This window comes from Erinaceus europaeus, chromosome 2 (assembly GCF_950295315.1).
Source record: "Erinaceus europaeus chromosome 2, mEriEur2.1, whole genome shotgun sequence".
NCBI lineage: Eukaryota > Metazoa > Chordata > Mammalia > Eulipotyphla > Erinaceidae > Erinaceus > Erinaceus europaeus.
In genome coordinates this window covers 80,774,914-80,792,161 of record NC_080163.1, presented here as the reverse complement: position 1 = coordinate 80,792,161, position 17,248 = coordinate 80,774,914, and the positions used below count along the sequence as shown (strand labels likewise).

Below are 17,248 nucleotides of genomic sequence, written 5' to 3'. Positions count from 1 at the left end.
TAATTGCTACATTCACAGAGTAGAAGGATCTTTCCATTTTCTTAATATACAATCTCTAGTATCACATTGACGCTTGGCTTTTTTTTTTCCAAACTAATGTTTTTTAATCATTTTAAAAGGTTTTATATATTTTAATGAGAGGGTGATACAGAGAGAAAGAGAGAGACCAGTGTACCATTCAGCTTTGGTTTATGGTGGTGCTGGGGAATGAGACTGGGAGTTCAGCCCCTCAAGGCATGAAAGTCTTTTGCGTAACCATTAAGTTGTCTCCTCAGGCCTTTTTTTAACCATAAATTACAATAAAGTTATGTTTGCAACTGACTATACAATGACAAATTAAACTGATTGTTTTGTTATAATAAAGGGTAAAAATGACAGAGTACTTCTTATTAAAAATCTCTTTCATTAATTATAAAATTACATTTTGTTTTTTAAGACACTGAAAAGGCCTGAAGCACAGTATCTTATTATTAAAATATTTCTCAAAGTATGAACTATTATTCTCTAGGTGGTCATTTAATAGGTCAAATTTTGTTTTAACATATATATATATATATATATATAAAACATCTAAAGTATGTTCCAGTATGAATGTTTTATATTCATCACTGAAGAGATTAAACCTTCATTCTGATCTATCAGGCTCTGACATGCTTTTCCTCTTTTCACATTTACCTTTCTGATGTTTTGATGTATAATCTAACAGTTCTTATAGACTTATATTTCTTTCTTTAAAAAAATTATTTTTCCCCTTTGTTGCCCTTGTTGTCTTTTTATTGTTGTTGTAGCTATTATTGTTGTTGTTATTGATGTCTTTGTTAGATAGGACAGAGAGAAATGGAGAGAGGAGGGGAAGACAGAGAGGGGGAGAGAAAGAGAGACACCTGCAGACCTGCTTCACAGCCTGTGAAGCGACTCCCCTGCAGGTGGGGAGGTGGGGGCTCGAACTGGGATCCTTACGCTGGTCCTTGTGCTTCGCGCCACGTGCGCATAACCCACTGCGCTACCGCCCCACTCCGGACTTTTATTTCTAATAGTGTTTCTCTCCTTTTCTCATTGGATAAAAATGTTTTGTCTCATACCCCCAAACTGTGGAGTATATGTGTATACTCTTAATTGGGATGTACTTTTCAGTGTTGTGGTGCACTTCCTCACAGGAAGCAGCAGCCTTGGGTGCTATTATTAATCTTCTGTTTGGCCACCTGTCCATCCTCTGCCATGCATGCATCTCATGGTAGTCAGCACATTTGATTTACTACTCTTTAAAGTACAACTAGAATACAGAGAACATTGTGATTAGAAGAAATGAGATAAAGATCTCAAAAACATAAAAATAGAGAAATTCATTGTATGACTCTGTCCTGTCTGCTCCCTTAAACAAGCAAATTTACTTAGGACTTAAGTAAAAATGTTGAGGTATAATGTTATAAAATTTAATAAAATGTGATTCTATGAAGTCCAAATGTTTTTCTAGAGAAACTGCTGCAATTTTCTTTAAAAAATTAGGCAAAAAGAAGTCATCATAGGGACCAGGTGGTAGTGCAACGGGTTAAGCACATATGGCATAAAGCGCAAGGACCTGTGTAAGGATCCCCAGTTCGAGCCCCTGGCTCCCTACCTGCAGGGGAGTCGCTTCACAAGTGGTGAAGCAGGTCTGCAGGTGTCTGTCTTTCTCTCCCCCTCTGTCTTCCCCTTCTCTCTCCATTTCTCTCTGTCCTGTCCGACAGCAACAACAACAACAATAATAACAACAACAATGAAAAACAACAAGGGCAACAAAAGAGGAAAATAAAAAAAATAAAAAAAGATTTAAGAAAAAAAGAAGTCAGCTTAATTAGCACTCAACAGATTTATTGGGTTATCTATTGTACATAACAGTAAAACATAAAAATATGTTACACAAAACAGAATGACTGAAAGTTATGTCCATTATCCACTAGGAGATAAAGATCAGGGGACAGTTACATCTACCATGGCAAGTCAAAATGTAACAGATTTAAGAATGAGCCAAAAACTAAAATAAAACTTTTGCCTTCACTAATGAATAAAGGGGAGTAGCAGTAGTATAAGCTAAAGGAAGTGAGTCCAGTATCAAAGTGGGGCCAGGTGATGGAGCACCCTGTTGAGTGCACACAGTACTATGTGTGAGAGCTCAGTGCCCGGTGTGTTTCTTTACCAGTGTGTACGTGTTTTTTTTTTTTTTTACCCAGCTCCGTGTGTGTGTTTTCTTTTTTTTTTTGTATGTGTGTGTTTTCTTACAGTTCTGTAGGTTTCTTTCTCTTTCTTTCTCTACTTCTATCTAGTAAAAAGAAAGAAGGAAAAAGTAGACAAAAGGGGGAGGATGGCCACTAGAAGTAGTAGATTCATCCTGCAGGTACTGAGCCCCAGCAATAACCCTGGTAAAAAATAAAGTACCAGAGCAAGAAAATATATTAAGCACATTGTCCAGTATGTCTAAAGTAGGGATCAGCACCACTTTCTGTAAAAGTTTTAGTGGATAAAGTGTATTTTCAATCATGAAGTCCAGAGTTTGATCCCCCACACTACAAGTGCCAAAGTGATTTTGATTTCTGGTCCACCCCTACCCCTCCTCCTCTCTTTCCCTCATATTAATAGACTTTAAAGTAAAAAATCAGCGTGTTATAAGTTTATGTTAAAGCTATCTAACTAAACTGTTCTACTGCAGAAGCAGCCATAGCTAATATATAAACAAGTGCCTCTGGCTATTCTCTAATAAAACTTCACTCATGGACACTGAAATTGAAGTTTGACAATTTTCAAATGTCAAATATTTTACCTTTTTTCAGTGATCTAAAACTGTAAAAATCTTTGTGTGTGTGTCACACAAAAATCAGCAGTTGGATAGGATTTGGGCATAGGAAGCTTTTGTTGAACTTTCTACTAAATCAGACAAATAGGACTAAACTTAGTAAGTTGTTTTATTATATAATGGAGTTATTATGCAGCTAGTAAAATAGTATCAGAGAATAACAGTCAATGGCACTCAAGTTGTATGTAAGAAAAGCAGCTTATAAAATATATAGACACTCCTTTTTTTGGTTCAAGGTATACAAGTAGAAGCTCATATTGATAATTTGGGTGCTGGGATTATGAATAACTTATTTTCATTTTGCTTGTCGATGGCTTTTAGGAGGAGCATATATTAACTTCTCCTTTTTTTCTTGTTAGCCATAAGTGAATTCTGATGAAACAAAGCAACCTGTGCATTTAAAATTATCCTGCACTTATCCTACAGAATAAGTGATGGATTATGAAGGGCAGTGACCAGAAATTGGGCTGTGTGATTGTCTAAAATATATTACTGTGCATTTGGAGGGAACAGAAAGCAACAGAAGCATAAATAGTATAACTGAGGTTGGAGATAAGGGATGAATATAAAATGACTCCACGATGTCTATCTTGTATGACTGAGAATAACACAATTTTAGCATTTATGGAAAGATGGGGGGTGACAGTGGTGCACCCCATTAAGCGGACACAGGTCAAGCCCTTGGTTCCCCACCTGCTGGGTGGGGGGGTCACTTCACATGCAGTGAAATAGAGCTACAGGTGCCCATTCTTCTCTCTCTCTATCAAGTTCTTTCTGACTCTACAAAAAGAAAGAAAAAATGTGTATAGCACTCTGGAGTGAATTCTGCTTAATTTGGAGTTGGTTAGATTGATAACTGAGATACTCAGTGGGACAGGATTTATGATACATTTGTATGTTATTTCCTGGTCTCAAACGAGGTGAGGGATCTAGAGGACCTATTGGTTGCCAAATGCTAGCTATTTGTGGGGTTTAAGGGCATTTCATTTTGGTGACCACAGATTCACAGGGGATGAAAAACCTTGCTTTCTTGCTCACAGTACAAACAGGTTATTAGTGACTTCACTATTGTTCCATTGGCATAATAGTGGAACTCAGTGAGTAATTCACTGTTTTTAGGACTTTTTAACCTTTATATTCACAAGTATTATATAGTGGCTGTGAAAAAAAGTATACTATTGTTAGACATCTTAAGTAAAAAAAATAATAATAATTGGGAATTCATTTCTTTGAAATACATACTAAACCCAGAAAAGTCTGCAAGTCTGAAATACATGATGTGAAGAAAATCCATCCATTTAGGAGAAAGAGATCTTTGATAACAGAAGTCTTCTTATAATATCAATAGTTATAAAGGGTAGCAATTGTCAAATTTCACGCCACTTTTCTCCACGGTCTGTACAGTGAGGAACAATGAACTATTTCTGACAACATGAGCATTAGTAATTAGTGGTTATCAGAAACTAGATCTAGGGAAAACCAATAAAGACAGTACATGGGGAAAGATTAAGAAGCAAACAGAGAAGAAGACATTCTGGACCATCCGAACTGTCTATCTTTTCCCTGATTTCAATGTATTGTTCAATGATTTTACTTTTAGCCAGAGTAAGAAAGTTACATTTCCACAGTGGAAATGAGCCTGTGCAATTATCTTTGATGAACTGTATAATACACAGTGAAAGATAGATTCTTAATTTTCTGTTAACATCATTTAGGCTTTATGTAATGTTCCTAGCATCTATTTCTGAAACTTGTGAATATGGACTAAAAACAAAGTTTTCAGTCTTTAACAAATTTGAATAAAATGACGATAGGTTTATACTGGTAATGGGATTTGATTACACTTTTCCTATGCAAAATTAAATATATATATTTCTGTCCATCATCTCATTTCTGCTTTATTTCCAAATGCAATAAAATAGAAAAATAAACAAATGGAATTATATTTTATTGGGAACAGGAGGTATGTTTTACAATGGATATCACTGTTTTTAAAAATGTACTGTTGTCAATGGTTAATTCCATCAGTCAGAGTCCAGTGCTAGAAATTTCTGAGTATTTATTCCTTTAACAGCCAAGTATAATAGCATAAGATGGGAATAGGAGATCACACAGTTATATTACAATTGTAAAACAGTATTTTGCTATGACTTGTCTTATTGAAAAGATATATGTTATCATCTTTAATTTGAAAGATGAGGAAAATTGAGTTTCAGAGAAGATTAAAAGACTTGCCTGAAGTTACAGTTTTAAAGTGCCATGGTCCAAATCACATCTTCTCACTCAAAGTCCAGATCACTTTCCAATAGACACAATGAAATACAACAATATGGAAAAAATAGTCCTTAAGATTCATTTTCCATTTATGCACTGTTATTATAAAATTTAGCACTGTATTTTATATTTAGGTAAGATAGGGGACAGGCAATGGTGCCTTGATAGCATTCCAGTTCTTCTCTAAATCTTCGGACTTTCATGTCATTCTTCAAGGCTGAAACTAGGCATGGAAAGGCAATTCCAGTTTAATTCTTATCAATGATAATACACTGTGGTTTAATCACCACATCTTTTATATATTTTTCTATTTATATAGCTCAAAATTATGTTCTATATTTCCCCTACAGATTAAAGTTCTCCATCTAAGATGTACAAATGAACATAACATTGCTATACATGACATCCTGAAATTTTCTGCTTTACTATGGTTGCTCATTATCATACTTCCCTAGAATATCAGATATTTTTCTGATATTCTATCCTGTGCTTTCCTTTATCAAATATAAAATCATTTTTGTTATTCATGATGTCTCAAAATAACTAAAAATAACCTTACAAGTACTTGTTTAAACAATGGAAAATAGTTTGTATTCTCTATAAGCTTAGATTATATTATTATTTTTATTTGATGACAGTTCAGAAGCAATCTGAGATTGAAATAAGTATCTCTAAAGCTCAAATTTCTTGGATAATTGTCTCTCCACACACACTGAAGTGTGTACAACAATCTGACAATTCCGTGGGGTATCATTTATGTGAATTCCATCTTCTAGAGGTACACACTGAGACAAATCAGTGCTCTTCTCTTCACTAGTTTTCTATCTTAATGATTTCTGTTGCATTTAGATCGGATAAACAGAAACTTTATTTTGAGTAAACATATTTAATTAACAGGTATAAGCACAACTATGTGTATAGGAATTTGGAGTATAAAACTATTCTATAGAATAGCTTACAATCTTCAAAAATGAAACGGACTTTAACACATGTTATATATGAATATGAAAATGCAATTAAACAAAGTGTTAATGAAAACTCAAGCACTAACATAACTATTACAGATGAGATACAGATGAAACAATTAGTATTTATTGAGAACCCATTACATTTCAGGCACTACAAACTGCAAAATTTATTCCCACAAAATTCTGAGATATTGTAATACCAAATTTATGGTATTATACAGGCTTGAAAAAGTCAAATATCAAATATTTATGTTAAAGATGTAGAAATAATAAGACAAATATAACAGATGAGCCTGTCTCCAACCCCAGAGAAATTATGAGGAAAGAAAAAAATGAGAATCAGAAGTTAAGTAATTAATTCTAAGTGTCATCCCAAAATTACTAAAAAGGATATTGAAGATTCAAATCCAGATTTGTGCCTGAAGAGTTAAGAGTTCTGAACTATCATACAAAGCTATGAACTTGAACTCAGAGCTTCTGATTTTAAATATTTGCCCATTATGCCACACTATACTTCTAATACAACTAAGGAGTCTTACAAGCATTTAGGAAGCAAAGTGATAGAATTACTAAAAAATGCTTTCTGGCATTTTCCTACTTGAAAATTTAATGAATATATTCTCATAAAATCTTTTGAGGAATTTTGTGAGTCAAAATGTATAACTAGAAAATAATGAAAACATAATTATCTGTAAGTCAAGACTGTCATGCACTGACACTACCACTTTGCTCCACTTAAAATGGCACAAGCCCTAAAGTTAATCATTATTTAACACAAAAGAATTAGTTCTACTACTGGAATAAAATTTCTTCTTCTGAATTATGCTTTACATGGAAATTAGATCAAATTCTTAATAATCTTGATATTTTGCTGGTAGTTTTAAGAAACAGAAGAATAAAATTAAGTTTATCAAAAGGTTTAGAAAAATATATTCTTCACTCAACTGAATCATATTAACACATACAAAAAAACCCTTTCTTTTTCTTAATCTTCAGTATAAAATTATTTTTCAGGGGCTGGGTGTTGGTGTACCAAGTAAAGCACATACCTAACCACATGTGAAAACCTGGGATCGAGCCCCCAGTTTCCACCAAGAAGGGGTAATCTTCACTAGCACTGAGATGCTACAGGTATCCCACTTTTTCTGTCTCTTTCCCTCTCTTCCTCTGTTTAGGAAAAACTGGCCACTAGGAAAGTTGGAGTCTTATAGGCACAGAGCCCCAGGAAAAACCCTGGTGGCAAAAAGAAAAGGACAAAAAAAAGGTCAAATTTTGCTGAGAAAAAAAGTAGGTTAAATATAATTGAGTTTGATATATTTATATCAGAATTAATTATAATTAATATCAGACACTTAGTAAGTAGTAGTGTCATTTATTATGTATTAGGCAATATGCCAAGTGATTTATATGCATTCTCATATAATCCTTATACAAAGGAAATGTGATTTTTTAATTTGTAAACTAGAAAATAAAAAAAAAATAAGTAGCCTGTTCAAGGACATTCAGCTAGTCATAAGTAGATCAGAGATTTCAGTTAGTCAAACTTGCTTACTAAAAGGAAAGATAATCTGAAAGAATTTAGTGATGATATTAAACTCATTGTAGAATGACGCTTTAAGCTAAGTTGTTGGGAAGTTTAAGGAAGTAGGATAAGCAGAAAAAGTAAACTGTATCCCCAACATAGCAGGCACACAGATCAATTTTTAAAAGTATTTTTGAAATTGATATGAAATGGTGGGAAACTAGAATAAAGGGCATGCATATTTAACGTTTTATGAGGTTTAGGATTCAAAAGGAAAATGAATAAAAACAAGCACTCTATATTAAATGGATTAAAGGCTGCAGATCAAACCACATTCAAATGTGATGAAAGAATTAAAGATAATTTTTGACATTTTTTTAAATGCAAGAGTTGTAAGTCACAAAAAATTCAAAGGAAGATATCCAGGGGTTACAAAAAGCAGAGATATTACATTTAAGAAGAAAGAGAAAACACAAAGTGTTCGGACTTTCTGTGGTATACTGCAGCAAAGAAAGGACACTAAGGAAGGGAGACACTAGAGAGAGCACTGGGGTTCTGTCACCTAGTGGTGCAAAAGAGCCTAACCTGGGTGTGAGAATGTTCCGCAGACAGCTATCACTGGGAGACAGAAACTGTACACATGTAACAACTGTACTAGAAACCATTAATCCACCAATAAAATAACAAACAACAACAAAAGTAGTTTGACACTGAAGTTAAAACTCCTGGCCAAGGTAGTGTTTAAATTTCATTATTGGGGAGATAGCATAATGGTTATGCAAAAAGATTTTCATGCCTAAGGCACCAACGGTCCCAGATTCAATGCCCAGCACCACCATAAACCAGAACTGAGCAGTGCTCTGGCAAAAGAAAAAAATTATATATATGCATATGTATATATAATGAAATATACTTAACATGTGCATTTTTTTTTTTACTAAGGGATTCTCATAGAGTCTTCTTCAAAGTATAGGTTTTATACAAAGTAATTGAAAATGTGGGAATATGACATCAGTTTTGAAAAATAAAGTACATTTTTCATTGTTGTTCATCTCAGAATCTAGGATGCGGTTATTCATAGTTGAGAAGCCATTCTCATTTTCTTTTGCAAGTCTATTTAAATGTCTGTCAAGAATGACTGGGTTGATGATCTCTTGGCCACTAGGATTTATCTCATAGGCCCTAACTCTAAAAAGACAGGAATTCACAAATGCCTATAAAAATATTTAGACAAAGACATACTTTCTAGAATTTTTTACCTGGGCTTCCCTCCTGCTGTAGTAATGGTATGCCAGATTTCTTTTTTTTTTCATTCACTACAAACTGCCTTTGCCTGGATATATCAAGGATTATTATTTATTTATTGTTATCAAGTACTACAAAAATGTGGGTGCTTCTGGGAATGACCTTCTCCCATCAAAGGATTCAGTGGTTTAAAAAAAAAAAGTTTTTTTCTTCTTAATCAACATTTAAACTTCTCATCTACTAAGTTATTTCTTTTTTTATTTTGCTTTTTCACCAGCAAACTTGTTACACACACACACACACACACACACACACACACACACACACACACACACACTCACTCACTCACTTCCCTGCACAGTCAGATTTTTAGAATTTAGCTTAGAATTTATTCAAATCACTTGTATATATTCTCTGTGGTCAATTATGTAAGACTTTTGAGGTCATTATCTGCTTAAAATAATCAATCATAAGAGAGCTGTTAAGATTCCTGAGAATAAATATGTTTAATCAGAAAGAAACTGATGAAATGTAATAAAGCAAAATTTTTTTTTTTTATTGTTGTAGTTATTATTGTTGTTGTCATCGTTGTTGGATAGGACAGAGAGAAATGGAGAGAGGAGGGGAAGACAGAGAGGAGGAGAGAAAGATAGACACCTGCAGACCTGCTTCACTGCCTGTGAAGCAACTCCCCTGCAGGTGGGGAGCCGGGGTTCGAACCGGGATCCTTATGCCGGTCCTTGTGCTTTGCGCCACCTGCGCTTAACCCGCTGCGCTACAGCCCGACTCCCAATAAAGCAAAATTTATAGCACCATCTGCCATTACTATAGTATCTTTGGCATATATCCAAGTACTAGTTTAGTAAAACCAAATACCTTTCTCTAATGGAAAATTTAGTATTTTTTTCTTTACAGTGTTTCCTATACCATATATTTATAGCTTTGAGAGTTGTCATGGATGAAATGAAGATACATCCTATAGAGAATTTGAGTATGAATGATCACAGTGATAGATAGTTGTCAAGTTCCATATGGATTTTTGGAACCTTATTTATGATTCACCACATCCATGGAAAAGATAAAATGTAGAAAAGGAGATACAAATGAAGTTCTCGGGAGGCTGGAGAGAAATGCTAGAAAGCTTATGTGATATGAGAAGAGGCAGTTAAATGAATTGTTTGTATTTGATAATGGGATAGTTAGATAGCTAAGTCACACAATAGGAAAACAAATACTAGCAAACTTGGAAAAGCATCCATTGCACAGCCCAGAATCTTGTCTTGCTCTAGAGTTTCATGTAACAATTCTCAGCACAGCTGGTTTCCTAAGCTGTTCTGTTAGGTTCAGTTCTAGTTACATTTCAGCATCTTGCTTTTATAGGGATTTTTTTTTTCTGAACTATGTAAAATTACATATTCACAGAGTACTCCTAGGCATGCTATCTATCTACTGCTGACTTGTAAGAGATTTCTACTTGTGGGACAGGGAAGATATCATAATGGTTATGTAAAAAGACTCTCATGCCTGAGCGTCTGAGGGCCCATAAGCCAAAGCAGAGTATTGCCCGGTTGAAAAAAAAAATTCCTCCTGTATCTCCAGCAGCTTGAGGACAGATGACAGTATATCCATTCCACAAAGGAAATGGTTATACTGCAAGATTGCTGAATGTGTCACATTCATACAAAATAGTATGTAAGCATGTACTATGACTAGAAATGCTTATTCTATTTATTTATTGAGGTCTTGAAAAAACTTCCTAATTTATCCATTCCTGGTAAAGAAACAGAGTACAGTACTAAATGATATGCCCTCATTAGAAAAGTACAAACTTGAAAACCTTTCATAGCATATCAATATTGTGCTGTCAAATGTAAATTTTTATAGCACTAATAAAATCAGTTCTATTTTTCTTCCTAGTTACAATACTGCCATTAGAAAATAATGAAGGCAGGGAATGATATGCTGGTATGATTAGATGCTCTGATACATAAGGCAATTATAATTTATCCTTACCTTCTTTCATTTTCTGTCAAGTAAATAGGGGATGGAAGGGTGTTGGGGTCATGGTACATAATGGTGGAATAGGAAGGACCTCGGTGGGGGAGTGTCTTGCAGACACTTACTAGGGGGGAGATTAAAAGTTGTACCTATGTGTCAACAACTGTGTAAACCATTAACCTCTAATAAGGTGGAAAAAATCCACAGCACTGCTTACATAGTTTATCCTTTATAAATTCAGATACATTTTTTTTTTTACATAAAGTAAATACTATAGAATAAAATGAACTGCTTTTTAAAGTGCTTTTGAAATTCTCAATAAAAGACTTAAGTGTTTCTATGTCTCTTAAATTTTCGGATACTATTGTGTAATATGTGTTTGTCAAACTAAGAATCAAATAGAGGATTACGAATCTCAATCTGTACAGGAAGAGTAGGGGGAAAGAAATAGAATTTCATCTTCCTTTCATATACTCAAACCTGAAATTGATGATCATCTTTCAATTTTAAAATCAAATAAGCTATCCAATTTCAAGAATGAGATGAAGAAGCAGGAGACTCCCACAGATCAGAGTTGATATACTTCTTTCCTTTTAAGTATATTTATATTTAATGGGTGTAGGAAACATAGAATTTGAAATGTTTCTGCCCATATGAGAAAACAGAGAGAAAAGATTGAAGAGTCTTAAGCTTTTATTATATATGCATAATTAGGACTGTAGGAAAAGCTGCATATTATTGTCATTAAAGATTGTACAAAGATTTTTTTTTTTAAATAATTGTACGGCAGCAGGGGAAATAGTGCAGCTCATAGATAACTATACTTGAATGTCACTGGTCCCAGGATTGATCCCTGCACTATAAATACCAGGGTACGATAGTGCTCTGGTATGTCTCTTTCTCTCTGTTACATGTGAAACTTTCCCTCAGGTAATAAAATCTTAAAAAAAAATAATTACACTGTCTGCATTATATGAAGGAATATAAGGTATGCTTCTATATTACTATCAACATCACTAACTCTATTGTCTAGCAGAGAGGTTCTTTAATGTCTTTGAGACAGAAAATATAGGACCTTTAAATCTTTATTAATAGAGAGAAAGATGGGCTAAACTATTAGAAGGACTCTCTAGAGAAGAGTAAAATATTTCTTCCATTAATGGAAGATAAGGGAGCAATGTACTCTAAAATGAACTTATGTCTAATTCATAAATGGAACAAGTATAATTTGGCACTTCATTTAGTATGCTTTAGTAAAATTATGGTTAACCGTAATAACATCACTTCAGAATGAATAGTCAACATCTTCTCACATCCAATTAAAGCAATGTACTGGTGAAAATCTTATATGAGATGTCCACTATAACTTCTAGTTATATCATTTTTGTGTAATCAAATTTCTCTTTCAAGCTGCTTTTCTTACTTGAAAAAACTAAGACTTCACAGAATTCACAGGGTAATGCAAAGCTTTTAGACACTTAACAGATTATATGAGAATTTTCTTTTTCAAGTAAAGTCAAAATTGTGAGAAAAACTGAAAACCTATGAGAAGAAGAAATTTTGATGAATTCCATTAAGGCTTAAAATTCATTTTGTTTTACATGAATGTGCATTTATAATACATGTCTCTAAAATATTATGCTATAGAAAGGGCCTATGTCTTCTATCTCCTTTATACACTTAGGCTTTGAACACATGGGAGGTGCTAAAATATTTGCTTGACTGATAGTAAAATCATGTGGCAAACTACAAAGCAAATGTACATCAATCTTTAAATATATAAACTAGTGAAATTCTGTTCTATTAGTAAAAAAATGAAAGCATTCATAATAATATTACCTATAAGGATAGCCATGGTACTTGGAACGGAATATTGACAGTAGAAAACTGAAGAAGAAGACCACCAGGCCTAATCCCACTAGGCAAATTACTAGAAAGAGACAGATAACATCATTAATATATTAACTAAATTGATTATAGTATACTTACATTTAATATTTCTTGGAACAAACAGGTACAACAAACTAGATAATTCAAACTATAGTGTATTCATTATTTTTCACATTCTCCTCAATAAAAAAACATACTATTTGGAATATGAAAACAACAAAAGTGACTAATCTAAATCTTCTGGTGGTTTTCTTCTCTTAAGAGTTCCTATAAGTACTAAAATGCCCCAGAGGGATATAAACAAAATCCATGATAAATCACAAACAAGATTATCAGCCCCTGCCTTATGAAGTGTAGTGACTATACTACCATGTACATTTATATTATTAGAACTCTGAATATGATTTTATACATTTTAGATGTCATGCAATATTTACAAATATACTTGTAGATTACTGCCTCAGTGAAAGCCTGTTATTTAGAAAACAGCTTATCCAAGTGCACAGACTACTAGGAATAAAAGCTGAGGAAGGAAAAATAAAATGTATTCCTTGAGAAACAAAGCAGAAGAAAATCCCCCTACTTATCAGGAAGTAGTGTCAAGAGTTACTGTTTTTTACAAATGTGCAAAAGTCATATATTAGAGCAGAATAAAGCATATTGTGGTCTACTGTCCCAGGTTGATCACAAGGAAATACCATCTCCTTTCCCCCCTTCCTTTCTATAATAGGGATATTTATTTATCCCTATTATATTTATTTATAATAGGGATAAATTTATTTATCCCTATTTATTTATTTATTTGACTCTAAATATGGTTATTAAAAAGAAGTCTATTTGGTTATTACATACTTTAGGCCTTTTGTATTTTAGATAATTAAACAAGATTCATAGCTATTACTAAAATAAAGTTATAACATTTATATACTTAAAGCAGGGCTAGTTAAATGCAGGAAGATTTATAATAAAAGAAAATATACTTAAGAAAATTTTGTTTAAATCTATTCAATAAACAAGTAGCAATTAGTTATGTCTTAAGAATTATTTATGGTGGGGGGATACAGCATAATGGTCATACAGAATATTGTCATGCCTGAGGCTCTGATGTCCTAGATTCAATCCTACTCACAGCATAAGCCAGAGCTGAGTAGCTTCTGGTTAAAAAAAGATTTCTTCTGACTGAGGAGCTAGCTCAATTGGTAGAGCAATAGATTTGCAGGCCTGAGATTCCTAGGTTAATCCCTGACACTGAATGTTACTAGACATGTTCTGGTTTGTGAAACTTTTTTTCCTTAAAGAAAAAAAAAATACGGTGGCTGTAAAATAGCTCAGATAAAATACTTTACACTTTACCTGGATCCAAACCACCCCCCCCACACACACAGTAACAAAAGCATCGTTCATGGGAGGTGGGTCATTTCTTTCCTTCATCCTCCCTCTTTTTCTGTCTCTGCTTTGGGAAAAAAACTGGGGACAGTAGCTTGTATAGGTTGGCACATCATAGCTTGAAACCTGAGTTACAAACATGGCTGACCAAGAATCTTCCTAGGTGAACTATCTTTCTTGTTCTAGTTTTAGGGTAGTCTTAAAACACTAGTCTTTGGTGCAATACAGAAAGGGAGGGGGTGCATAGGGGTTTTAGGTACTGGTGCATAATGGTGAAAAAGGAACTAAGCTGGGAGGGGGAGAGTGTTTTTCATACACCTATCACAGGGAGATGAGAAATTGCATCCCGGTGTCAGCAGCTATACTGTACTCTGATAACACCCCCATAAAATTAAAAAAAATTAAGCCATAACACACTAAATGTGTGAAAATGATCAGGAGAAAAACACATGATTTTTAAATTCTCTGCACATGAAGAAAACTGGATTTAGTTATAATTCTGGAAATCATGAAGTAGGTAGGGTGTGGATTTGCTGATACATGGTCTTGACATCTGTCCATTTCATTCAACTCTCCAGAGACTGAGTATAACCTGTGAAAAGTATTAACTGCTTAGTAATAGTTAACTTCCAGCTGGTAGAATAACTTCTTTGGCTAGTGCTCCTGTCTTCCCCTCCCTTTCTCTGTTTCTATCTAAGAAAGAAAGAAAGAAAGAAAGAAAGAAAGAAAGAAAGAAAGAAAGAAAGAAAGAAAGAGAAAAAAAGTCACCTTGGAATGGTGAAGTGTCCAGGCAATGGCAAACAAATAAAAATAAAATATACAGTATTTAACTTAAGGTACTGTGACATTTTGTTTCAGACAAGACTCATGCAGTTTACCTTCAAATACTGGGTTGCCAGAAAAGTCATCATGCATTTTTCCATAATAAAACAGAAAAACAGACCTGTAGCAGAAAATACTGAATCCAAAATTTTATGTCCTCGACTATCTAGTTTCCCTTTTTATGCCAAAATGCATCAGTTAACTTTTTTCCTTTAAATTCCCAAGGGATTATCTGACCACGGAGAGACATATTAATAGTTAATTTGCTTAAAAACAAATTGCTGGGGCATAGGGAGATTGTAAATCTAGGAATATCATTGAAAGTTCCTAGATAACAGTTACAAGATTTGCCAACATTTTTAATACTAATGAAAGATATTGGGGGCTAGAGGTGGTGCACTTGTTTGATTGAGAACACATGCTACAATGCTCAAGAACCTAGCGTCTCAAGACCCAAGTCTTTGTGAGGAAAAGCTTCACAAGCAGTGAAGCAGGGCTATAGGTCTCTCTCTCTCTACTTTCCCCTTCTTGATTTCTGTCTCTATCCAGTAAACAAATAAAATATTAAAAAAGAAGGAATGTGGGGTAGCTAGAAAGTATTTTACTATGCAATTCTAGGTAAATATTTTGCTGAGTCTTGTGGTTTAGGGGGGTTTACCACCTGACAATGAAATCTCTGAAGAGTCTATGCACAAAATTCTGTTTCCTGTACAGTGAACATTACTACAGAGACCACAGCTTGAGTGAGAGGTCAGAGCACCCCTGACAAGGATGAGTAACAGCTTTCCCTTATATTCAGTTCCATAGGAAATCACCCAGAACCATTTGGAAGAAATATATTCTTAAGTATTTATACGAACATCTAAGAAGCAAAGTAAAAGTACCTGAACCTCCTTCAAATCGGAACATTTCTCCAGTTTTCTGTTTACAAAGAGATTCTATGCATTTCCCATTTGACTTTAAAGAATTGTTAACACCAAAACATATTTATAAAAATAGCAATTCAGACTTACTCCTTCTTTTTCCAACATCTCCTTTGGATGTAGCTGCTTCGTTCAGAAGCACCATTCCCATGGTGATTGCAGCATCTGTAGTAGTTGTCAAGGAAACAGTGAAGATAGCAACAGATATAACTGACTTCTTCCAGATCACAGTGCTCCAAAATGGTTGAATTGCAAATAGAATAACAAAACTTAATTCTCTTAATGTTAACTAAACACTAAAATACCATATTCTGTGTAAACATACCTTAAAATATACAACTGGAACTTTTAAGATTTTAAAGTTCTAATTTTAAATAATCTTAGACCCTTTAGGGTTTTTTTAAAACTGCATATTAATCTTATGAGATCTCAAAACCAGTTAAATCATTTCATATTACATATTACACACATTATAGTCATCATGGTAAATTTTATTGTCAATCACAAAAAAATTAGAATGCACCTGACATCATACGACTTTCTTGACTTTATTTCATAGATGATTTTCTTTAAAGTAATCATAAAAAATCTATATTATTTATTGGATAGAGACAGAAAAATTGAGAGAGGAGGGGAAAATATGGAGGGAGGAGAACAAAAGTAGCAGCTTCAGTACTGCTTCACTGCTTGTTATGGTGTCCCTGGGGGCTTCTGTGTTCAACCAGATGTGGCACTGCCCAGCCCTTACATAAATCTTTAAACAAGATCAATTAGCACACCACTTAGAATCTTTTTGATATCGAGTTCTCAATCTTACAAGTAAGAATGGAAGCAGATCCTCTACAATCTAAAAAATTGAGCAGGATATTGACCTTGTCACTTAACTGTGTTCATATTTACTAATATATGTATAGCTAACGTAAGTAAGTCTCCTGTGTGGGCTAATAATTTTTTTCAAATAAAATTGGATATTTTAAGACTGACAACACAGTTACTTTTTAACTCAATATCTACTTGTATGGATATATCCATGTCTTACTAGAAGACACTAAGGATTAAGAAAAAGAGAAGTTTCACTTTTATGAAAACATTGTCCATGTTTTAAAACATTTTTAGCATGACTAAAAAATTAAGATTTGTGGTCCGGAAGGTGGCGCAGTGGCTAAGCACTAAACTATCAAGCATGAGGTCCTGACTTTGATACCCGGCAGCACGTGTACCAGATTGATGTCTGGTTCTCTCTCTCTCCTTCTAGCTTTCTAATAAACAAATAGTCTTAAAAAAATAAAATGTAAGCCATCAAATCTGGAAATTGAGTATGTCATACCCAAATGACTAATAGATTAAAAAAAAGGAAGCTAAAATAATTTTAGCCAACAAATTCAATTTG

General features: G+C 33.9%; 1 protein-coding gene across 4 annotated transcripts in view; it reads right to left on the bottom strand.

Annotated features, from left to right (window-relative positions):
- Positions 1-17,248, bottom strand: part of TUSC3 (tumor suppressor candidate 3) — a 119,013-nt gene that overhangs the window by 2,404 nt on the left and 99,361 nt on the right. For 2 of the 4 annotated variants that reach the window (XM_016185236.2, XM_060183333.1), the window contains 3 exons: positions 15,949-16,023; positions 12,677-12,767; positions 5,066-5,327 (listed from right to left, as the gene is read on the bottom strand). In XM_016185236.2, coding sequence (XP_016040722.2) covers positions 5,309-5,327; positions 12,677-12,767; positions 15,949-16,023 — 185 coding nt within the window. In that variant the 3' untranslated portion in view covers positions 5,066-5,308. Of the gene's footprint in view, positions 1-5,065; positions 5,328-12,676; positions 12,768-15,948; positions 16,024-17,248 lie in introns of those variants that run through there. The other 2 variants (XM_007516273.3, XM_007516274.2) reach the window with 2 other exon arrangements.